Source organism: Pteropus medius, unplaced genomic scaffold (assembly GCF_902729225.1).
Source record: "Pteropus medius unplaced genomic scaffold, Ma_sr-lr_union100, whole genome shotgun sequence".
NCBI lineage: Eukaryota > Metazoa > Chordata > Mammalia > Chiroptera > Pteropodidae > Pteropus > Pteropus medius.
In genome coordinates, this window is record NW_024347790.1 from 6352490 (window position 1) to 6378238 (window position 25749).

Here is a 25749-nt window from a genome sequence, read left to right on the forward strand (position 1 = left end):
TTCATCTCATTTTGTCTTCCAGTCTCAGTTGTTCTCTCCTTAAAGCTCTCTACTTCTGTTTCATAAGGCCATAAATGTTTCCTACACTGATGCAAAATGTCCAGCAGGCCAGGCACTGTTCCGAACCCTTTACACACATTAATTCACTAAGTCCTCACCCTAGTCCTGTTGTGCCGGATTATCTCACCTGGGCTCCATCGACGCACCTGCCCAATGGAACTCGTTATCCAGAATCCTCTTCCTTGTATTTTTCTGGGTTAGACTGGGCCAATAAGTGACTCATTCAATTTTAAAGGCAGAAGTGAAATGGATGCCATTTTTCTCTGCGCACAGCCAGACATGTAGGCAGACAAAGGATTCTCAATGACTTTTCAGCAAGCTTTTCATATTTAGGAAACAGTAATTTGAGATTCCTCAGTAGGTGAATTAATAAACTAGAGAGAAGCAAAACCTCCACCAAGATTGCCCTTCTGGTAAAATTCAAGCACTTGGAGATGTGAAGATTGAGAGCTGAGGGATGGCAGCCAGACAGAGAGACAGACAGACACCTATGGGGGCCAAAGGCAGTCCAAGCAGATAGACTTAAATCAAATCCAACTGGCCCTTTGCTACTCTGACGAAGGTCAACATGGTTCTTAGTGGGAAGAAACTAGAGAGGATATATATCTTTTAAGTTTGTGGGAAAGAAGCGAATAGTATTATCTGTATTTAGGTACAATCTTGGCACACCAGTTTGGTCATTCTCCAGAAACACTTTTATCATCATAAACTCTCACACTAGGAAGCTCTCAGGGCATCATCAAAGAGGCACATGAAATTCTATCTTAGGCTTATTTCTGTCTGGGCATACTGTATGTAAAAAAAGACTAAAGTATTATATTGTAAATATTATTTTTATAAGAGAATACGAACCTTTTAAGTATAAGTAAATGGAGGATCTGATAGTCATCAGAAGACAGAACAGTTTTCAATCTAAAAGACGGAGCTGTATCTAGAACAGTTCATCATTTTTATTACTGTCATTTATAAAAACATTTGGGAAATGATCAAGTTTTCTTATTCATAATTTAATTCTGCCAGAACCACAATCTGGTGAAGAAGGCAGAATCGATATTACTAACCTGTCTTAGAGATGAACAAAATACTAATATATCCATTTTAATACCATATCCTAAAAGAACTATTATTCTAAGTCACATCAAGGAATCACATATCCCATAAATGTTTTCCTAGTATCATTTTACTGATTCATCTTTAAGCTTTTCCACTTTCTGATGGAACAGAAAATTTATCTACTGATAAGATTTTATTAACATTAAGAAAATACATATATCATTTTTGAAAAGAACATTGAATCTCTTGTTTTCCCTGCTGAATGCATCTTTCTAATGCACATTGAATTGATTACCAATATGGTGTTTTAGAAAAGTTTACCACTCTTATTTCATGACAAGCCTATACAGACCACATTACTTATAAGATGTAAAATGGTAGTTTAAAATTTGACTTACTTCAGAACCATTGGACTTCATGTCTCTGGTAAGATTGATGAGTACTACTAACATTACCAAGGTTTCCATTACAAGCTCATCTTTAGGGAAAAGCAGCAGGATAAAATACCTCCAGTTCCTCTAATTACATTAGAAAATTTGGCAGGGGTGCATCCCTTAAGATCCAAAAGGATTTACATTGGCTCTTTTAATCATTTTTTGATTATAGCATCAACAAGATGGGTAGTTATATGGGTTTGGGAACCTTTTGAATGTGCCCTTCTGCCTTAAATGCTTCTTAATATAAATTTCGTATTGATTTGGCCTGTTCATAAAATCTTAATTCTTTTTAATTGTTTCGAATTAAATTTTAAATCACCCTTTAAAACTGGAGGGGGACCAAATGGGACTCATATTTTAAGGAGTGGTTCTCCTGCAGAGCCTTTTATATATATATCATCTTAGATAACATTTGCTAGAACACTAATGAGATAAAGATCATTGACCAGTTTTACATATGGAAAAACTGAGATTTGAAGTTGTCAGTCACTTGTCCAAGGCCACGCAGGCAGCACGCGGCAAAGCAAGCACTTTAACCCTAGTCTGACTCCAAATTCCTTTTCTGTTATATGCCACAGAGGAGGATATTCTTAGAAATATATTTTCCCTGTTTCATGATCACTGAATTTGGGGGTGATAAAAGAGACTCCTGTCCCCCACCCCGAATACTCTTCCCCTTGGAACTCTCGGTTACTCAGAGGCCGGTCACAAAGAAGCCTGTCCCCACTCTCGTCTGCTCACTCGCATCTCTAAAGGAGAGAAAGATCGTGAAAGAGAAAGCGTTCCTTTTGGCTCACTGCTGAGAGTTCTAATAACAGGTCTGAGTGGAAAGGAGGCGGAAACGAAGGCTTTGAGTAGTCGACTCAGTTTCTTGGGTCTCTAACAGATATGAGAAAGCCGACTTGATTTGGATGGAAGCCTGAAAAGGTAAAAACAGAGATGCTGTCTTGCACTGTCTCTAGGTAAGTCGGAGGCACCTGTGATGACGCATTTGATTTCAAATGAAATTACGTCCTTGATAGGCTTACTGCAAAGTGACATTCCACATTATGAAAGGGTAATCCCATTGGGAAATTCTCTGCGAATGAATTTCGTCAGAGTGAAGTTTTAAGGGAAGCAAGTTTTGTCTGCCTCATCGACCGAACCCCAACATAGATGTACTTCCTTCCTTGTGGCTTTCAAAACCTCCGTCAAATTTCATAGGGTAGGGACAATGAATGTATTATTTGAAGTGCCTTGACTCCAGAGGAATATCAACTACTTCACAGGTAGAATACAAATATCCTCTCACTTCAAATCTGAGCAAATAGTCTTAAACACTTTCTAAATCCTATTATATGTACAAACTCAGCACGTAAAGGTTGAGCTCGGTAGGCAGAGGAGTATAAGTAAATACGTCCCTTTCCCCATAGGTACACAGTATTGAATATAGGCGAAAAGGGCTTTGTACGCTATTCCCTCAATCCCTCAATCAAAGACCTTTTAAAAGAAAAGGCGAACCTAAAATAATAACTGCAGTTCTGCAATGAGGAACTTCTGTATTTGGATTTCATTGCATTACAGAGTGAGAAAGGGCCCCCAGAGGAGTCCACGTGACGCCAGCCCCGTCCCCCGCACACTGCCACCTTCTTGCGTGCAATGCGCTGGAGCCATTGGTCTGAATTCTAACGATAACCTGTTCTGCGTGCGTTTAAAATTTTCATTTAAAATCTTGACCAATAACCAGTGACCTTTAAAAGGGAGGCAGCAGGGGCTAACAGAAAGAGCCAACTAGAGGCTTTGATTATTTAGTCTCATTTTCCTCATCTACAAAATGGGAATTGGTACAGGATTTTGTGAGACTCGGAATGATCAAAGTCTCAGCACAGTCCTAGTACACAGCGATGCTCGCTAAGTGGCAGTCATTATAATTATTATGGTCATTCTGTAAGCAAACTGTTCTTATAAAGCGTCCCCTGAAAATGACCTTGCTGGTAATGACAGACATAGAGTTTCCTCATCTCATCAATCTCAAACCATCTTAGAAAAGTGCTTTGGTATTGGCATATGTTTATACATTTGGATTAAAATGTAAAACTTCACTCAGTTTTTACTTAAGCATTGACCCTACTTTAATTCAATATCAGATTAACTGCTGTCATCTTGCAAAGGACACTCTGCACAGCTGGGGCTCTGAGGGCACAGAGCCTGCAAAGCATCATTCAGTAAGAGAACTAAGTGGTGGGACAAGACCCTGTGTGAGATGACCATGACGGTTCAGGTCATTTTCTAAGAAGGCAAGTTTCTTCACCCAACTAGGATAGATACTTTATCTTAACCGATTCTAACCCACACCTTGACAAACAAGTCCTGTATTCCTTCTAGAGAGCAGAGGATTTGTGAAGGGGAGAGAGATAAATAAGCTTTCTCTAAGATTTCAGGAAGACATTTTTCTTCCAGGCCACCAGGAGAATGACGATAAAAGAACAAACATCTGAAAGCTCTGATGTACTTGCTAACTTAAAACCAAAGAAGAAATTCATCTTCTACAAACTCACTTCCGCCCTCTTGGCTTCTGCTTCCAAGCCAACCATTACTCATCTACTGCTTTTCCATTTGCCATGAGTCTTAACTGGACACCTTGCTCCCCGCCAGCGTTCCAAAAGAAACATTAGTGGGGTATGATCTCACTAGCATCTGTGAAGGATTCTTCCCCGGGCCATTGATTTCTAATGCACTTTCCCCCAGTTTTTCTGCAATCCTAGACTGGAAACCACGGGAGCTTCACCATCAAGTCAAGGGATTCCTGAGAAATATTAATAACCCAATAGATCCACAGTATTCATCTGTTTCGTTCAAAGCAGAATTTCCAAGGCCTGCAAGTGACCGACATTTTAAAAGCATTCCACCAGATTTTAATTATTCTGTTAACAGAATAATTCAGATGTACTTCGGACTGAATACAGAAAATAAAAATTAAAAAAAAATTTTAAGTTCTTTTTGAATAGCAGTGTTATCATATTTAAATTTCAGCAAAATATGCATTAGCCTTGATTTGGGTTAAGCACGATTTCCCAGAAAATCACGTGGAACGGCTTCCTTACATTACTCTGGTATTTATTAACCTCCATGGCGTGTTTGATCTCCGGTGGCTCCTTCATATGGGCGTAATCTGAGAATCCTTTGGCAGCATCGTGTTTCTGCTTGTAGGCAATCTTAAGAAAAAACACACACACACACACAATCATAGGCATGGCTATAATATATATTTAAATGCCCCAACCTTTGGAAGAAAATATAACGCAGGCAAAATTCTTACCCATGTCAAGCCCTGTCCCCTGTTAGAGAAAGAAGCATCATATTAATGCCATCAATTATCACCAAGTTAAAACTCTTCCATACTTGGATGGAGAGAAAGTATGAGAATGATTCAGCAGTAGAAGCAACCAAACTCAACAAGAGAATTAGAAATTAAAGAACCAGAAGACAGCAAACAAATTATCCCCTTATTGTGTCTCTGTCACTCTCTATTTATTTCCTTCACAGTTTTCAAATACTTTTTAATTTCTGTCAGATTACTTATTTTCTTTCTGCCATTACTAGAACAAAATGCTCTAGTTCACTGACTGCTCAAAACCCTGAACAGCACAAAGCGGTACTAAGTATCTATCTGCTCAGTGAGTGAATAAATAAATGAATGAATAACTGAACGAGTGAGAATAAAACAGAAATAAGTGAATAAGTTATTTCAAACTTAATTATCAAAGTTTATGAAGTAGAGTTAGTACTACTTGGCCCAAGAGAATAAAGGCAACTTAAAAACAAAAATTAGAACAGTTTTATCAAGAATAAAACAAGATCAAATTTTCAATAAAAAAGAATACAGTTAAATTTAAGGAAAAATTTTTACCAATATGAGCTCCTTGAGAGCTATGCCTCTATCTTACACATCTTTTAATATCCTGTGCCTATCATAGTAAATGACAAAGAGTAGAAATGCAATAAATTTTTAGAGAATGGATGAATAAATGAGTTTATTAAACATTCTCATGAATTTAAACTCCTCATAGGCTTTAATTTAAAAATACCTGCCTCCCCCATTTAACTTAGATAATATACTTCTCTAAAGGATTAAAGTAATAATTACAAAAGTATTTTAAAAAATTAAATCATCAAATATGACCACAAAAAAGAAAGCCAGCTAGGGTAACTATCAATATTTAAATCCTTTCTCTGCTTCCTCCACTGAGTTTCTCTCGAAAATTTTCAGTGAAAGAGAATTCAAGCTGGGGCATCGCAGTCTTTAAATTCTGAAAGCTCTGATACAAAGTTCCTCCTTTAATGAAACCCAAGTCTAACTTCCCATAACTGCAGCTACTTGGCCAAACAGGAAGTCTATTTCACAGGACGGAACTTTGAACGTGGGAACACGGCTGACAATGACTTCCAACGAGTACCGAATATCTGTACATCCTCAGCGCAAATCCCAATTTATCTCTTTCTTTTTCAAGGTGCCCAGAATGTTCCAGATATAGTCTGACCTATCCTAATTAGAATTATTCCATTTAACCCAGACTATCGTCTTTCATATGCTATATGTGATCAATGCCTCCATAGATCACATTTCCCTTTTGATGGCTATATCGAGATTTCTATCTACTAATGTCTTCAAGTCTTATTCAGTCCCACCCAGCCTTGTTCTTACATCCAATCCTGCATATACAGTCTATTATTACATGCAACTCTTCACGTTAGACCAGGGATAATTCATCTTGTTAGAGTCTGTCCAGAGATTTAATCCTTCGGGATATCTAATTCCGATGAGCATATCTTTACATTTTGACCAATTAATTATGTTAAGCAGAAAACCCATTAAGAACCTCCATTCGAGCTGAGAAAGTCCATTATTTCAGTTCCATTACATTCTATAACTTTGGGAGAAGGGAGAAGTTTAATGGGTGGCCAAGTCTATTAAGCCGAGAAAAGATTACTATAAGATTTGTTCCTTCCACTTAAATGAAAAGAGCTAGCTTATACCTGTCTCCTTTTTGCTGGATGCCTGGCTTATTTTATATATTAGATTGACTACCATACTTGTGACTTTATAAACATAACCAATACAGCTGATCATTTCATGGGTTATCGCAGATACGGTGAGTCATCAAACATGACTTTAAAAAGAACTCTTTCTTAAAAAGGCTATGTAATTTTCTACTTGCAGCATTAAAATAGTCATTTCGTTTATAGCAGCTACTAAGCACCACTTTAGAATTAAGATTACATCAAATTGAATGGAGCTGAACTTTAATTTATCATATTAATTTTCATCCTTAAAGTAGCTAATGGAAAATTATGTCAAGCTAATAAATTTCCTGATAAATTTAATTTCTTAAGATTTGTCATTATTGTGTGGCATTTCCTAGATCAATAGTTTTCTTTATATCTTGAGAATTAAGGTTGCTACAGAACTGGACATCCAACTAGTGGAGGACACTTGTCATAATCCTGTATACTTTACATATAAATATGTTTATATAAGTAATGTATACATTTATCGTATATATTTGATCACATAGTATATATTTATATCTCCTCTATGCATATATAAGATGTACATATATTTCTAACTTACTGTAACTTTTAAAGCTACTCTACAGGTAAATGTACTTCGACTCAATAGCACAGATACTTCTGACACTCCTGAAACAGGACCCTTTGACCAGTATAGATGAAAACATAGGTTCTCAGAAACTTCCTTGGTTCAGATGCCTAAGTATCCTGTATTCCTTCTGTAATATAGGATTATTTAGCCTCTGCCTGAAACAGCCCTGGTGAGAAAGATTTCACTATTTCATGGCACAATCCATCTACTTCCAGAAGCTTTCTTTGTGATCTATGTTTATAAAATTTTTAATCAGGGGTGTCTAATAAAATGGCTTCCTAAAATCTCCACATCTCTCTCTCTCTCTTTTTAAAGGTATTTCTTCCCATCAGTCATTTTCTATAGAGTATTAATCTAGCTAACTTCACGTCATCACTCTAGTTTGAATGTAAGCATCTCAGAATGTTTGCAAATTGGTTTTAAGATAATATTTTGTTTCAGTGTCAAAAGTTTAGGAGACATTTTATTAGAACCCAGAAGCCCATTAAATTTCAGATTTGGCTAATACTCTAATTTAGGTTATTGGCACAAATCTGATACTATTTGGACACAGTAAAAAGTTCAATAATCACAGACACTGTCAAATGGTTCAATGTTCTTGACTGTCTTTTTTACCAGGTAAGCTCTGAGAATTGCAATTTTAACAATAATTAAGTTGATATACATAAATCTAAAGAAATGGTGTTACAATTACATAAACCTTTAAAATAGATACCTTATTCAGAGTCCAGGTTTTTCTTTGTCAATAAGTTCAGTGACTAATTACAATACTAAGCGGCATTGCTTTTTAAAGGCGAACTTATTTTTCCCAGGGCACATATTCTACTAAAGATAACACATATTAACAAGATAAGCAATAAACTATTCTGGCAAAAAAAATAAAATAAAATAAATTCAAAAATACACGAAATGGATTATTTTTCATGTTGAATTCTATATTGCACATATCTGTGTATTATAGACCTATTCATGCTATAAAAGGTCAGGAACATTGTGTACTTTCAGAGCAACGAACATGTAAATATCTGAAAATGTTACCTTCCCAAGTAAGTATAAAAATAATAGATTTTTAAATTTTTTATTCTTTGTTGCATAATCGTTGTTTGTCACATTTTGAGTGTTGTGTTATAATTATTTGCTTTATAAAGTAGCCAGTATTATTAGCAAGTGGCTACATGACTAGATGCGGACAGCCAAAAAAAAGGGGGGGAGCATATCGGTCATGATCACCCATGCAGAACATTGACACCACGTATTTTTAGCCTCATGTTGCACAGTTGAGATTAGCTTACTGCCAAGTTGGGTACACGGCGGACATTTAAATTTGTAATAATGAAGTACTTAGAGCTATTCTGCAATATTTATGAATATTGCAAGGATATTGCAAGGATAACTATGCTTGGTATTTTTGGAGAGCCATCTATTTTCAAGTTATTTTACAATTATCTAGGTATCCTCTACTTAAAAGTAAAAAAAAGATCTAAGTAAAGAAGGAAACTTGTTTAATAATAATAATAATAATAATAATAATAATAATAAAGATGGATAGAAATGGTAAGAAAGAAGCGGTACAGTGTGTGGTTAAGAAACTAGACTCTGGAACCAGACAAACTGTCTTCATGTGCTGGCTCAGCCATTTATTGGCTGTGTGACCTACGGCAAGTTACCTAACCTCTCTGTGCTTCAGGCTCTACATCTCCAAAATGGGGATATCTCATAGATTGGCTAGGAGGATTAAATGACATAAATATATATAAAAGGCACTGAATAGCACCTAACATATAGTAAGCATTTCTGTGTGTTTACTGTTATTATTAACCTAAAACGTAGCACGAAGAATGTAAACTATGTAAAAGGAAACATTTCCTTGGAAAGAAAATCAACGAATTAAATAAAAATCCATTTCACGAGTATTTCCTAAACATTTCCTATGTGCCAGGGATTGTTCTAAGCAGAGGGTACAGAAGAGGACAAGACAGATGAGGCCCCTGCTCTCATGTCACTTAGGAAGACAAGGAACAGATTAATGAAGTTTAAAAAAATCAGATCGTGCTATGAAGAAAACAAAACAATAAGAGGAGTGAGAACGGTGAAATATTCTATTTCAAAATTCCGTTTTAAGAAATAGGACAAATTAAATGCATTAAGTATTCCTTATGTGCTGGCGTACTATAAAGGTAAAATCACCCTTGAAGTCTTATGGATTCAAAATGAGTTTACTTGATGACAGTTGCTAAGTTTGTCTGTAACTTGCAACCACTAAAATGGCCACTTCCACTTGATGGAGGCTCTTTTTGGTAGCCTGAGATATTCCAAATAGAAAAAAAAATCCACAGAGAAGGAAATTCAGGAACCACTTGTCTAATTGATGGAGCACAGACATGTGGATCCTCAATCTAACCATTAACTCTTTGTGTGACTTTTAATAAGCTGCTGGAATGTTCTCCACTAGAAATCACACATTAAATCAGAGACTAGTTTAATATTTGCTATAAGATTTCAATCTAAGTGAACTGTTTAAATAAGATTAAATTTTGTTCTATTAATAGCTGTGAATGAGATTAGGAAAAACAGTATTATGTGACTAACATAAACTTGCTTATGCTTTCCATTTTCTCCACCAGTGACTACTAACAGGCCATGAATCACTTGCTTCCATCCTTTATTCGGTATGTAGTACCCAATATAAACAACTTTTTAAATAATTTATATTAGGTTATATATTTTATCCACATAGTTATACAACAATTCAGGAAAACCACACCTCACTCTGAAGCTGCGTAACTTCTCTTGCAAAGACGCTGTCAATCGTGGCTGGCATCCGCTTATAAAGAGAATTGGAAAGGTCCGCCTTAATGGTGCCTTTGTATTTTGCCTGGGGGGGAAGAAAAAAAATAAACATTTCTCTCTTTTACTGTAAATATTGAAAGAGAATTTTTTAAAAAGCTTTCTTCAGAAACAGAATTAATTAAAAACTCTGAAGACTAATCTTAGATACTGGATCTGGCAAACCTATTTTGAAGAAATATAAATCCAATTTATCACAGAGCAATCTTTAAATGAGACTTTCAGGAAAAAAAGTGCCTATTTTTTCTATTTAAACCTATGTACATTTCTAAATGTAAATCTATTTGTGTATACTGAGAGCTTCATGTTTGATCATTGAAGAAAAGTCTGAAAGCAATGAAACATTTGAGTTGCTCCAGAAAATACGAGTAGTTAGAACATACTATCTAGAACCTGTGCAAAGGATGGTTGCTTTTTTCAAGTCTTCTTAACCTCCTTCTATCACAATAGGGGATGGATTGCTTTTTTGCTTTTCCTGCGCCTTCCCATGTCCAATCTGCACTGTCCCTAAGTGATCTCAATCTTTACTATAAAGAGAAAAACACATTCACCATTTTCACTTGGGAAGATTAGGTTCGAAGTAACACAACGGATTGCATACTTTTTTTTTTTTTTGCTCTGCAGTTAACTCCTTCAGGCAAATGAACCAATTAATAATTAAGAACATCAAGAATTTCTCTGCACAGGAGAAGTAACAGCTAACACAAATAAACAAAACGGTGTTTTTTCACACTCTGTCGACAAGTCTCTGATATGACTCCCATTCAAAGCTAGATTTAAGCACTGATTTATTGAGCATGTGTCCTGTATAAACCTTGCATTCCCACAAGGATTTGGGTACTTAATAAAAGGAAATTTGGGTACATAACAAAAGGACATTTACCAATTTGCCTCACAATTTTTTCACATTAGCAAAAAAAATTCTGAGAAATATTATGTTGATCTTTTTCCAACATATGAAACACTAGAGGTCAGTCGTTTACACTATTTTATTCATTCTCTTGTCAAGTTTATCTTCTCTAAGTGATCTATTCACAGACTGCAGAAATGCCTTATCACAGAAATCGCCATAACAGTTTTTCAATGCAACACATATTGTGGTCCTAAATGCTCTCAGAAAGAGACTATATGATTTTTCAGCTGGAAAATAAATGTAGTACATTTCTCACTCTTTGATTTCAAAATAGGTATCTCTGTTGAACTGATCCTACTCAAAAACAGTTTAAATCGATTTAGAATTACTTACCAAAAATGTCACATTTTATGGAATCAGTTGTTAAATTTAATATATTTTCAAAAGGATATTCGATAACATAACTAATAAGTCTGTTAGGAAATAAAATAATGGGACTTCTAAGACTATCTTGCCAGTACTTTCTACTTATTGAATAAAATAAGTAGAATTACTCTTTTCAAGAGTAATTCTATGTAAACGGGAAAGGGTTGGAGTCAAAATATAGACATATATAATATAATATATCCACCACAGACAGTAAAATATGTCATATTACATGAATTAATTGATAGTACATACACTTACATAACTGTATAGATACCACCAACATTTAGTGATGCTTTCAAAAATATTATTCTCTAATGCACAGACTTTAACCTACATAAATAGAAAAAGAAAATGCAAGCCATTTTGAAGTTTTTGATGCCTTACCTCAGAAATAAAAGCACCAATATTTTTTACGTGGTTTAGCATAGGAGTGTCCGTCACAAATGTACACTTGTCCTTAGATTTTTTATATTCTTCTTTATAATGGATCTAAAAGAGAACAGTTCACATGAGAAGAGAAAGAAGATAAACAGTTGAATGCTCCGTGTTTTGAAGAGAAAAATTAACTTGAGAAAGTCCATTTTCTGAAGTAGATACTCAAATGTGGAATGATGCTCAAAACAGCCAAATCAAATAAACATACCCAGCACAAATTTGTAAAAGCAGTAAGGCATAATAAAGAAATCCTCTTCCTTAGATAAGCAAGGGTCCAGTTAGCATCAAGAATCACATGTGTTGGACCCACAATGATTATGGGGTCCTGTTGCCCAGTTTGTCCAGAATAATTATTAAATATTCTCCATTTAACTCTCACGAGTATACTGGTTTACTGTTACTTTTAAGCCATTGACCTTAGCCGTTAAACCTGTGGTCAAACAAATACAGCTGCCTACCTCTAGGTTGAAAACAAGTAGTCATCAAGACAGATGGAACCATTTAAGAAGTAGAAGCAGAAATTAAACAAATAGAGATCACTATCAGCATCATCACCTAGACACGCCAGATTAGAGGAAGGAGCTTAATTGTTGCTGCGATGGGCTTCCTGCTACTAATTAATTCCCCTCAAATCAAGCTTACTCAATTTATGAGCACGCATAGGTCTCCCACCCTCCTCACCTCCCCCAACAAGAGTGCCCAGAGAGCTTGCCGCATGTTTGAGACCATCCCACAATGTCTCCCTGCTGTGAGTAAGCAGATGAGCAAGAAAAAGGTCAGTGAGGCTTTGCTGAAGATGCTCATTTGTCCTCTGGAACTCACTAGTAAAATGAGTCATCCTTTCTCCCTGGGGAAGGGCCAGAATTGTTATTCTGGATAAAGACACCACATGGACACAAGCGCCAAAAAGAAGCCAGGAACTATGGAGAAGGGCCTGAAATGTCATCCCACTGTTACACTAACTACAACCCAATCTGAAAACTGGGGTGGAGGGGAGGGATTTATGACTAGTTGAAAGGATGAAGGTAATCTGCTGATAGTTAATATCAACCTGTAATAAGGTCGTGTTTGTCAACCCAAGACTGTAACTACTTAAGCTGAAGAAAATGTCCCAGTTCAGATGAGAAATTACATGGTCTCCCTAATTATAACCTAAAAGTGAAGTTTAATTCGATATACTACCTGGTTTTTAAAGGACACGACTAATACTGATGTTTCACACAAACATTTCATAGAGATTTCACCCTATGCAAACCCGATTTTGAGGGGCCTTTTTTGACTGTAACCAGATATGAATATATGAAATAACCTTATTTCAAAATACCATATTTCACTGCAGTGACTCTTAGATATTACATACCTACCACATTAAACATTTGCTTTATTCATGAAATCAACATTAGAACATATTTATCTTATCTGAGCACTAAATGACTTTTTTTCCTTCTAGAGATTAGCTATAATTTTAGGTCTCTGCAAATCACCCTCCTCAGTCACTAGTAATTAAACTGTTAATGGCAGTATGATAAATAGTGGGCTATTTTGATCATAAGGAGGAAAAGAGAAGTGTCTCTGTTATATAATTAAGTGCGAGAGAAAATAACCTATCATTAGGCTTAAGTCTGCCTCATTATTTTTATCTTTTGCCACCACCCTTTCCCTATCACATTCTCACTGTTTGCTGCAGTGGTACGTGCTATGGCCACAAGACCCCTGATAAGCTCTGTCCTGAGCAGAACATTCAGGACAGGAGCACAGGATAAGGGTAAAGGAGTTACTTCCTTTGCTATGCAGGCAAATAGCTCAGTCTGAAGTGTGGTATCCATGCCTTTCTTTGGTCTTTAGTTAAAAGAGAGATATACGTACACACGCACAAATATGTTTCTAATTTCTCATGAATTATACTATATGAATGATAGACAATAAGCTAATGAGCTGAAATTTTTATACAAAAAAATGTCACATATTAGTAGCTTTCCTATACCAGGAAAAGATAAATGAAAGAAAACTGTACCGATGACTGACACACAATCTTCAGTAAAATAAAAAACACTGAGTAGACAGCCATCTCCTAATACAACCTATCTATTGAGTAGATTGCCTATCCTTCCCCCTTTCCTATCACAAAACCCGAATGTATTTACGAGATTAACAAGGCCCCTACCCTAGCCCCAGAGGACAAATTCCTCTAAACCAAGCATGGTTTTCTTATTCCTCTCGGCCAGTGATTGGCCTGGGGAGGCCAGGAGCCCAGCTCTGGCCATGAGACATGAGTGGAGTCTTCCCAGCAGTATTCTGGTATCTCTGTCATAAAGGCAGACAGCTGCTGGCACAGCCCTGGGACACTTTGCAGGGCATCGCACTTCCGCCTTTTTCCATTCCCAAGAATCACAGGGATACAGAAGCAATGATGTCATCATAGGCAATACGCACCATACTGAGGATGACAGAGCCCAAGGAAAGGAACCTGAGAGTCTGACAGCCTCCACTCTGCCATAACTGGACCCCCATCCTCCAGGCTTCGTGTGTAAAAAAAAAACCTATATGTCAAACCTCTGTGCTGGGGTTTTCCTGTTACTTGCAGCCATTTGTCCTTATAACCAATACACCATCCAAGTTATTTCCTGATTGAGAACAAAAGGAGGAAGTTGATAACTTAATGATCATTAAGATGCCACAGATATTTACTTTCTGCTTTGACCTCACCCATGAATCCCACCATGTCTCAACTACACTGAGAGTTAAATTAGTTCGGTGGCGGTGGCGCTTCCTCCTCCTCGCCTAGTTTTTTGTTTTTGTTTTTGACACTTAGTAGGAGATTTAGCTAATGGCTGAAAGTGGGTGGCAGTTGTAAAAATGTTTGAGGATACTTCTTTTTATAAGCACTCTTAACCAAAAGTACCCAGAAAGTCTTTTCACAAATGGAGCCATATTGGTTCAATGCAGTAAACCCTGGAAGAAAGAACCATACGTACTTCATGCTAACTGAGTGCTTGGAGCCGAGGCTGTTCTCCCAGGTCCTCTAACACAGTCAGAGCTTTCCCTGGAGGGATAACCATAAATCTAATGTTTTCAGCATTGGAAAGATTTACCCACAGCAAACGATGCTCATCTGCCTGGAAAAAAAATGTTCTTTCTGCTCCACGCACATGAACACCCTAAAAAGGCTTGAACCAAAACATTGAGTCAGAGGCTTCATGCAGATGTGGCCAAAACTGCTCTGCAGAAGAATTTATACTTAATTAACAGAAACGTATAAAAGGTCCCCTTTAACCGAATATTTTTATGACCATCTGAAAAAAAGCTACTATATCCGTGATTCTGACTGCTCAATAGAGTCGATAGATATGATTTATTTAAGAGATTGATTAGATAGCTGACTAACAGGATAAAATAACGCAGAGAGGATATCTGGAGAAATAAAAAGCATGATTTTTGGTTAACAGAAAAATAAGAGAGGCTGCGTCCGAGGACCAGGTGTCCTCTAGACTGGGAAGTGACTTATGCAGAGGGAAACCCCACAATATGGGCAGGGCACTTGCAAACCAGAAACTAGGTGAAGCAAAGAAAGACTAAAAAATGCCTCGTACTGATCTCTGAAGTGAAGCCACCTGGCCTGAAAAATGGAGAATTCTATACAGTGCAGGCTTCCCAGGACATCCCTCTGGATCAAATTTAACATTTTAATAAATTATCCTGCAAGGGCATGATACCGCAAGGTCCACAGGCCTGCTGCTGACCCCGAGCGCTCAGGGAGAGGGAAACTGAAAGAATTGAACTGGGGAAGCTCTCAGAGGGCCGAGGGCCGACAAAACAGATGGCAGTCATCCCTAGCACGGTGAAAATCATTCAAACTGCTACTAAAAGATCAGCTACAAGTCAGGAATTAGGGCTGCCAATGGCTGAGCATGATGTCCAAAAATGAGGTTGCTCTAACAGCTCTCTGCAGCCCCCAAGCCCAGGAAACTCTGAATATCATCACAAAGGGTTCAGGGACAAAAGGAAACACCGTCCCACCCTACTCACAGCCACAGGCCATCCACATCTGGACTGCTGTGCGCAGATCTGGTCATTACACCCCCTAAAAAGGCATGAAAGCTAGAAGAGGTCCAAAGAGAGACAGAAGGATGATGAGGGGGATGTAGAAGGGCTGCTCCGTGAAGAGAAACCCTTAAAGCTACTCTTCTTATCTAGTAAAATGGAACAGAGTGACGAGTGGCTACATCGGGCTCTGGACTTAGCTGGACCTAAGTCTGAATTTTGTCCTCACCCCTGACTAGCCAGGTGGCCTTGGGAAGCTACTCAACCTCGGGTTGCACCAGCTCTGAACTGAGGCTCAGAGAGCCTGTGCCAATGCTTCGTGTGGCACAGGACAACCATGCATGGCACACAAGAGAGGAAGACATCATGGTGGCTGAGGCATAGAGTCAGACAGACCTTGTTTCACATCCCAGGTCTGTGGCTCACTAGCTGTGTGGTTTGATCAACAGAATGTGAGGCTGCTTCTTAAAGCTTCAGGACGTAGGAATACTGAGCGGGCCAACAATATACCACGTCCTCTTGGTGACGTAGGCTGCAAACAGATCATCTTCAGACAAATACAAAGGCTCAGGTAAAACACACAGGTGCCCCTTCAGAATATAATGAATTAGAAAACGAAAGTAAGGGGCTTGAAGGTTTGTCTTTAAATTGAAGTTTGAGACCAGGGAAAAGACTGGTGTGGGGATAAAAGAGGGTTTTGTGTTTAAATGCTACTCCCCGCTGCTTATCTGTGTGACCCAGGTAGGTGACTCAGCCTCTCTGAGCCTTTACTTCCTCACCTCTAAAATGGGAAAAACAATAGGATCTACCTCACAAGCTGCAATGCCTGGCAGGGGTATGATTCCCACCATCCTCTAGCTCTTCCCAACAAATCACAAGGCAACACAGAGTCATATGCAAAACGTGATTGGACGGGCACAAAAGTCATTTACAGACGTAGTAGGGAATAACTGCTAGCATGTCCTGAGTACTCACAATGTTCCAGTCTACTAAACACTTCAGCTGTGTACCATTACTCAATCTTACTAGCCCGCATGTTGCCCTTGAGAAACTAAGCCCAGCCTGCCTGCCCAAGGTTACTGTTAAGTTGACTCATGTGAATTGACTTCAGAGAACTTGCCAGCACACCACTCCACTGCCTAGGATTGACTTCCCTTGAAAACAAACATTTGTAAAATATTCTGATCACATTGCTCATTAAGCACCACCGAAATGCCCAGTATTGTGCTCACCTCTTCACAGGCACTTATTTGCTTTTCGTGAGCCATCTTTCTACTGTTCCAGCCATTCTCTTCCCACTGTTTTAGGATCATCTAAATTCTCATCGCCAGTGAGCGATATATTTCCTTGTGCTTCTAGTATTCTAATTCACTTATTTACTGTAAATATCTATAAATATGAGTTAATTCTATAATTCTAGGATCCCCTTGAAGAATAAAATAAACCAAGTCTAGTTCATGAAAAGAGTCACAACAAAAATGCTCCTTTTCACTAAAATCCTCCTCATCGTCTAGTTCAGGATTCTTAACACTCAGTTCACTTATCCATGGATCCTAAATTGAAAATCAGCGTTATGTGCACATTGGCACTCTACACATTTTTCTGGTTTGGAAAATGTATTCATGAGATTCCTTAAAAGGTTCCCAAAATGTTTTTCTTTTTTTTTAAATTATTCTTTTAGACAGAGATCCTCCCCAAACAAATTACAAAATTATGCAAATTGTAAAAGGCTTTGGGTTCTCGAAAGGAATATGCGCTGAATTCAATGCTTTACGATTTCATGTCAGAGTGACAGCAAAATCCATGAGGCACAGGAGTAAGAACACAGACACCCGGTTCTGCAGAGATTTTCTTTATGGGTGACCTCAAGGAAATCACCTAAAATGTCTGGACTCAGTTCCATGATCTGGAAAATAATTGTGTTTTAATAGATGATGTCAGGATTTACTCTCCGGTTCTATGATTCTATGACATAATAGTGCCACACACACAACACAAAAATAAGACAAAAACTACTTAAGTCACTTACATCACTAATGAGTTCAGTGCATTTTCTGGCCAGTTCCATGCTCAGGTCTTCAATAACAGGCTTAAAGAACACCTGTATGGAACGAAAGGGGAAAGAAAACGTATTTCTAATCAGCAACTTAGAGGAACAAATATCCTTCTTCAGTAGGTACCTGCCCACTCACCCTGTCTTCTTCATTTTCTTCTTCCTCTGTTTTTTCCTCTTCGGTTTCATCTTTTATATCCTCAAATACAGGGACCCTCATTTCTCTCTCTCTCACTCTCTCTCTCTCATATATATACACACACCCCTATACTTTTTAATTCTCCAAAGGAGCACTTTTTATGTACTGCAGCACCCTTGAGATCTCGGAGTCTGTAGTGTCCTAGCAGGAATGACCTTGCCCAGGCCACCTCCCTATTTAGCTCACACTTCACTCTCCTTATCACAGCTCTGTGTGAGTGGATGGAACAGGATCCCGGAGGTAGGCCAAAGCTAGCTTCCCAAGTGGAAATAACATTTTAACAGGCAAAATTCAATTTCATAAACTTGTAAAGTCAACGCTCTTTTAACTGGTTAAAAAATCCAGAAGAGACCATTTATTTATATTTCACTAATTCGATTCCTTCATAAAAGAGCTTGAAAAAGACTTCAAAATTCTGGGGAAACTACTCAGCTATAACACTCAAGATAGCATAGCCCATGCCTGTTATCTCAAAGATTCTTCAGCTCCTTCTAAATAAAGCTTTCATTAGAATGTCAGCCATAGCTCAGATTTGGTATTATGACTCTGAATCATTCAAACTCATTTCATTAACCTAAATTAAATTTTTTGAGACACATATGTACTTCTCACATTCTAAAAAATATATTAGCTGACTAAAGGCTAGTAATTTATTATGAAAAGCCCTTTGAACCCTTCAAAGAATCTATTCGGAGTTAATTATGACTGTTAATGCTATATTGCTTTATTGTGTTAATTGTAAACATCATTAAACATGAAAAATTGCAGTTAACATAGGCTGATATATCACTGAAAAGTTCTAGAAACATCATTGTTTCAGAAAATAATAATCATCCTTTTTCAATTTTGCCCATTGTGTCAATTTTTACAAATTCATTACTTATATATTCCTCGGTGTGTAATACGCACTTGAAAAACTTTGGAAAAACAAACTATAACAATATTTATAATGTGGTAAACATCATTATTTATATAATTAAAAATATATTTCTCAAAACCAATCCTTTAATGTTAATTCAGGCAATTCTAAGACTCTATCCAGTTCATAATTTAGCAATTTGGTTTTTAAATCCTAAGCTAAATTTATATTTATACAGCCATAGCATATCAGTATTAGACATAAAAAATACCCTATGGTGAATAATAAAACTAATTATATAACATACAATTTTATTCAAAATAATACAGCATTCTAAGTAGCCAAGTATAATGCTTTTTTCTCTTGATATCATATCTAGTTTTTAATTTATTTTTTAAATTACTTTGGCCTTCCTAAACTAAAAATTCTGACCAGAAAAATTCTACACTGTCACTGTGTTTAGATTATTTTTCAAATTGTTGTCCATGAGGCTGAATGAAGTTCCACAGAATAGTCTAGAGGGAGAAAGACTGTTTCTTAAATGAACATGTTGAAGGAAATCTGTACATGAATATCCACCCTTGCAACTTCGAGACCCACATGGCAAGGTGACACTAGGAGCTCTGAGAAGACCTACAACCCAGAAAAGTATTTAAGTTTGCTTAATCCAATCCATGAAATCCTATCCATCTAATCTAATCTAAACTATTTATCTACCTATCTACTTACCTGCCTACCTATTTTTAATGATATCTGATACTCCAGAAAACTAACATTCTTTTGTGAAACGTTTCTTAGGAAAGCACTGTTCTATTCTGAAAAAAAACGTGTTCCAGAGGAGTCGTTGGTCTTTGCATGAAACAGTATTTGATACAGGCTAACTTAATGGCATCACGTATCCTGCTTATAAGCAAAACGCCCAAAAGAAATATCCCAAGGGTGCCAAATTTGGAAAATTTGACTTTAAAATAACAGCGATGTCATGTCAATGTAGAGAATTCTACAAGGAAATTCTCTGTACGTTATATTTCTTCCCTAAAGGAGCACAATGTGTGGACTCTGACGGATTCCTCCAAGTCCTCTGCCAAAAGACTGTTCTAATATTCTAGAGAAGATCTATTGTATTATCTTTATTTGGGAATACGGAAGTTTGCTTTTCTTGCAAACTTCTAGAAGTGTAGGGGGAAAATCTTGCCCCAGCTACCTAAAATGCACCTTTTAGCTAGTGTCTGAGGTGACAATACTTGTGTTGCTCATGGTGACATCTGTTCCCCATGGTGAATTACCTTCATCAGACTTCAACGGCTGCTTTACCTCATTTCCCATCATGTAATAAGTTCTTATTGGCTCTTCACTGTGCTGGGAAAAAAAAAAAAATAATCTGTTGAGATTATGCACAAAAGTTTTGAAAGCAAAACCAAACACCATATGTAATGTGAACATAAATTTTCCTTCTGAGTTTTTTTCCATCAGAATTTTAAAGCCACAGGGATCCTTAAGAAATCAATTCTACCAAAGCCCTCTCTTTTACAGAGGACGGAATTAAGGTCAAGAGAAATTAAATATTTGTCTTATTCACAAAGTTATTCAATGGAGCCTTAGAACCAGAATTGAGCTAGAGCCCTACATTCATGCCTTCGAATAAGCGTCGTTATGCCAGGCTCTGCGCTAGAGATGCAAGAGTGAGTAAAAAACATACTTAGTGCTAAGATAAGGTAGAAAATAAAAACCCATCGTTCAAGACTTGCTGGAGGAACTCCTTAATGGGTTGTTTGGCAAGCTAGATACATTAGTACTTTTGATTGAATGCATTTTTCCTTTCACCTATAGGTATAATACAAAATTCATGTAGTTTTCTCTAAAACATTTTAAGCCCTGCACTTTATCACAGCAAAGCACTCTTGTCAATAGCTCCGAAATGTGACCTGGGGAATAAAAAGAAATTCTTCTCCATGGTTAGCTATCATGTTTCAAAATTCCCTATCATTCTCTCTCTCTCTCTTTTTTAAATCAAGTTAAATGTTGTATTTTAATCCATATTTTCACCTTGGGGCACCCCAAAAGGGAATATCTATATAGCTGCTAATCCTTTTTCCTTACTGAGCATTTCATTTTACATTTTCTACTTTTTGCTTTAGTATTCCGTCCATGCCGATTCAGAATGAGACAAAGGTGGAGATCACGTTACTTACAGCTAGACCCCTGCCCCCAGGCCTGGCTCTCCTACAACCTCTAGGGCAAATTATTGAATCTCTCTCTGCCTCTAATTCTCCATAGTTAAACGGAAAAACTGAATTGCCAGAAGTTAATAAAAGAAAAGCAGCTTAAAAATAGTAAAGGCCCTCACAAGAACAAGAGTTTTTAACTAGACAATAAAAGTACACAGTTTCAAGAAAAGCACTTGACACAAAAGGATCTTCTCATTTGAAAGGGTGAAACTCTATCCCATCGCTATGTTTTTAAAGGACAGAAGGGCCTCATATAGTATAACAGCTTAAAAATAAGAGCTAACGTGTGTGTTATGATACAGAAGTCTTTGCTCTTTTTCGGGTTTGATGTTTATGTGTAAGCAATGTATTTCCATAGAAAACGCAGAGTCCGGAGTCACTGGGGAAATTCAGGTCTTGGGGACACAGACCCTGGCCAGGGAAACACGTGAATGCCACCATCATGAGTCACAGAAGAATTGCTGTCTTCAGTCTTCTCAAGGTCACATGAGACAAGAGTCTCGTCGGTTCTGACAAATTTTTCATACTTATTTTGCTTTTTTCTCCTTTCTTTTCTTTACAGTGATAGAAAATGTGTTTTTCCTCGACATGGTGATAAGTGACTTACAAATGAAAATCTATAATGAACACTTGAAATAGATTGGGATTCAGTTCTAAGCTGAGAAAAACTTACAGACCTAAACTGAATGTTTCCATTTTAGAAATTCGGTCGACAGTCCTTATGACAAAATGTTCACCCCTAAATGGTTTGGCGAAAGAGGGAATAGTTCATATGACTTGGCTCCCATCTGACTTCCTCTTGGGACTCTTTTACATACTCATTTTCAGTTGCTTGGTTTTATTTATTTGTTTGTTTGTTTAGTTGGTTCGTTGGTTGCTTGGATGTTTTAATGGAGGATCATTTGTTTATAGTAACTATTCCCCCAGAAGGTTCTCGGTTGAATTCCTGGTTATTTTACTTTTGCTTCATATATTTCCTCATTGTTTGGCATCTGCCCAAAAGAGAACTTTACTAATAGATGAGGGGGAGAAATCATTTCTTAAAACAAGAAATGGAAGCTCGCTGACGCAATTCGTCTTCTTTATAAAAGAGAAGCATTCTGCTTAATATTAGCCTGATCTATTCTTACAATTTACATTCATTAAGCCTATCTTCTTCTTTTTAATGGCTATTTCATTACCGTTGTTAATTAGAAATCAAAAGAATACAAAGCAACCCAAATAACTGTCATCCTTACCAATTATGCCATTAATGTAAGATTTAATAGAGTGTTTTTCTGTATTCTTATTCCTGTTTTCACAAATATATATCCTACTCACAAATGAGTGTCCCCTAGGCTGGTATTGGAGGAGGAGAACAAGAAAATGCAAATAATTTTTGACACAATTTCGAGGTTAGGTGTGGTTGGGATACCAAAATTAAAAATACGTACTCTTTCGAATATATTGACAGAGAAGAAAAAATATTCTTATTCAGCGTTTACATTAACATAAGCATAACATTAACATAAGACTTTGATTTAATTTGCTACTTACTTAAGATTATTAGTTCAGTTTTAATAACAAGGAAGCTAATACCACAATCACTCTGTAATACTTCTAATGAAGAGAAAGAAGTCCAAGATTTGAGCAGCCTCTCTGTAGCTTGTAACCTGAACCAGAGGGTCAGGAGCTAACAAATAGCTTGGCTATCCCAAAAAGCATCTCTTTTTCTAGAGTTCTGTTGATGTCGGAAAAAACTGTGAAGACATTAAAACTGGCAAATATATATATATATATACACACACATGCACATACATACATACGTACATACATACTTATGTGTTACCTGCTGCCTAATTTGGTTTTTCACTGCCTTTGAACTATTTTACAACTCCATAAATTATTGAAAACTGATAACAATGCTAATGTTGCTTTATGCAAATTAATTGTGTCCTAGGGAAAAGCAATTGATTATTGCCTTGCTGATAGACCTTTTCTGCATCTATTTGTAAATTCATTTCAGCAGTCCTTATTACTCACGTATGTGTGACTCTTCAAATTCACCTTTGAACCAATTTTAACATCTTACTTTTGCCCTCATTAATGAGTTAAAATCTTTGAAATGTGTTCATTTTGTTTCATGAGAATTATGATTTTACCATTTAAAAAAAAATCTTTCAACAGATGCAAATGATTTAATCATTCTCATTTCTTTAACATTCAACAAAAATAGAAAAAGGGACGGCATTTTTCAATAAAGCCCAATTCTCTCCATTGTGAAATACAGCTATAACAGTTCTTGGTGTTTATTGAAATTAGCTTTTCATTTTGTTTTGTTTTCAGGTCTGACTCATCTGACTATTGGCAAATGCCACATGTGTGCTTGTATATATGTACATTCACACAACACACACACATACACACAACATACACACACACTCCAGCAGAGTTAATTCACCACAGATGCTAGTTCCCACTTGAAAAGCATACAAGGCTTCAGTAAAGGCAAAGACTTAATTACTTCTCACATCTGGAAAAACTTGAATATGAGAGTGGATTTATTGAAGAAGCTCTTTGCTTGACTGTCAACGCCTTATCAAGAGCCAGAGAGAGCGTGGGTTTGATCAATGCTGGCAATCCTTTAACCCTTCCAAGAGAGATGTTCTACTAATTAATTCATAACATGTCCTGCTTACATGATTTATGAATTTTATGAAAACACAGGAAAATAAATAATTTCCTAGCGACTTATAGAGAAAAGCTGTTTTTGTCATGTTTCCAGCGGATAAAATCGTAACTTAAAATTTGGAAATAATGAGGAAGTCCTTTACAGTCAAGGAAAAAAAGAAAAAGAAAAAGCTTTGGGAGTTGTCGAGCATATTGAAAACAGCCATTAGAACAATAACTTACGCAAATACATGCAAAACTAGACAGTTCGGCTGTGTATGGAGAAAGTGTAATAATGTTTCTAAAAGGGAAGTGAGGGAGTTATGCAAGCGAGAAGATTTAGAATGGAGAGAGACGAGGGCAGCAAAGCATCCGGCAACTGATGACCTCAGGGAGAGCTTTATGAAGTGGGTTTGAACCATGAACCCTTTACAAATAACACAGTTCCTGGACAATTAACTTATTTTGCTTTTTTCTCAACAGCGACTTTACACCTACCCTATGCCCTTCACATGCCTGGAATTTAACTTTTACCCCTTTACTTTATCATTAGTCAATTGAAATACTCATGTACCTGGACTTTATGAAAATTCATCATGAAAAAATTATTTCCAGGTTTATTAGTCTAATAAAGAAAACTAGTCAAAGGAAATTCATTTATGTTCATCCAAAAATAAATGGAATTTGCTAAATTTATAAGAAAAATTCACACTTCTAGTTTTCTTCGATCATAATTTTATTATTGAAATGCACCTACTTTATCTAATTTTTATAAAGTGACATTAATATCTCTACTGGAATCTTAAGTGTCAGGATTTCTTCTACCCTGATATCATAATTTCATCATAGTTTTAAGCCAGGGAAAACAACTGAACCAATGCTCACAAGTTCAGAATTTTTGAAGCATTGATTTCTGAGTCTTATTTCAATTGTTTCCACAGAGTTTTTTCATGTGTAACTCAAAATATAAGATGTCAAAATAGGATCATAATTAAATGTTTCATTAAAACAGCTATAAAGTTGGTGATGTTTTAAAATAATTGGTACTCTTTGAATAGTGCGAACTAGTTTAACATATATTGGTAGTAAATTCTCTGAGGACTCTGTCTTCTTTATTATTTAATTTGTGTGTGTATATCTATCTTCATCCATCTTCACAACAAAAAAGACTTGTGAAATCTCTACCCATCTCACCTATTTCAATCATACATTCGTTCATCAAATATTATTGACCATCTACTTTTATGCTTTTCACTGTACTATGCTTTGCTTCCCCAGTATATTTCGGCACTGAATATACATGAGATAGTCAATATTCACTTCTCTATTCAGTTAAAAATATTTATTTTCTTAGGCTATGACGAAATTTGTTGGACTGTCAAAAGCTGCATTTTCAAGAAGGTAGCAGCATGTTTTAAAGAATTTCTATCAATGTTCAAGTAATTTTGTAGATATCAACTTTCTATTCCATTTTATATACTATTTCTATCTAGATGATTTTTTTCCATCCATCTTTTCTCAAACTGCATATGCAAAATTTTCCTTTACAACTCTAATATGTTTGGCATGTTTTTAATTTGCTAATGAAATGACATCTCTCGGGCAATATCTATGATGTTTTAACTATTTCAGAAATCATTCTCTGGAGCAGTTCCATCCAGTAGGAACACGATGTGAGCCACATAAGGTAATTTTTAAATTTTTCGTTGCTACATTAAAAAAAAAAAAGAAACAGATTAAATTGATTTTAATGATATATTTTATTTAGCCCAATATATTCAGACTATTACCCTTTCAATATGTAAGCAATATAAAAAGTACTGAGATTTTACATTTTTTATACTGTCTTTGAAATTCAGTGCGTTTTAATTTTACACTTACAGTACATCTCAATTCAGAGGAGCCACATTGGATAGTGGCTGCCACAGTGGACAATGCAACTGTACACTAATGCTATGAGACTGG

The 25749-nt window shown here is 36.5% G+C and overlaps 1 protein-coding gene across 1 annotated transcript in view; it reads right to left on the reverse strand.

Moving 5' to 3' along the window:
- Window positions 1-18974, reverse strand: part of NEBL (nebulette) — a 101010-nt gene extending 82036 nt beyond the window's left edge. Inside the window, 5 exon segments of the mRNA XM_039877524.1 lie at window positions 4634-4744; window positions 9956-10066; window positions 11705-11809; window positions 17826-17897; window positions 17989-18974. Of these exon segments, the coding sequence (XP_039733458.1) occupies window positions 4634-4744; window positions 9956-10066; window positions 11705-11809; window positions 17826-17897; window positions 17989-18069 (480 nt within the window). The 5' untranslated portion in view covers window positions 18070-18974.
- Window positions 18975-25749: the final 6775 nt, after the last annotated feature.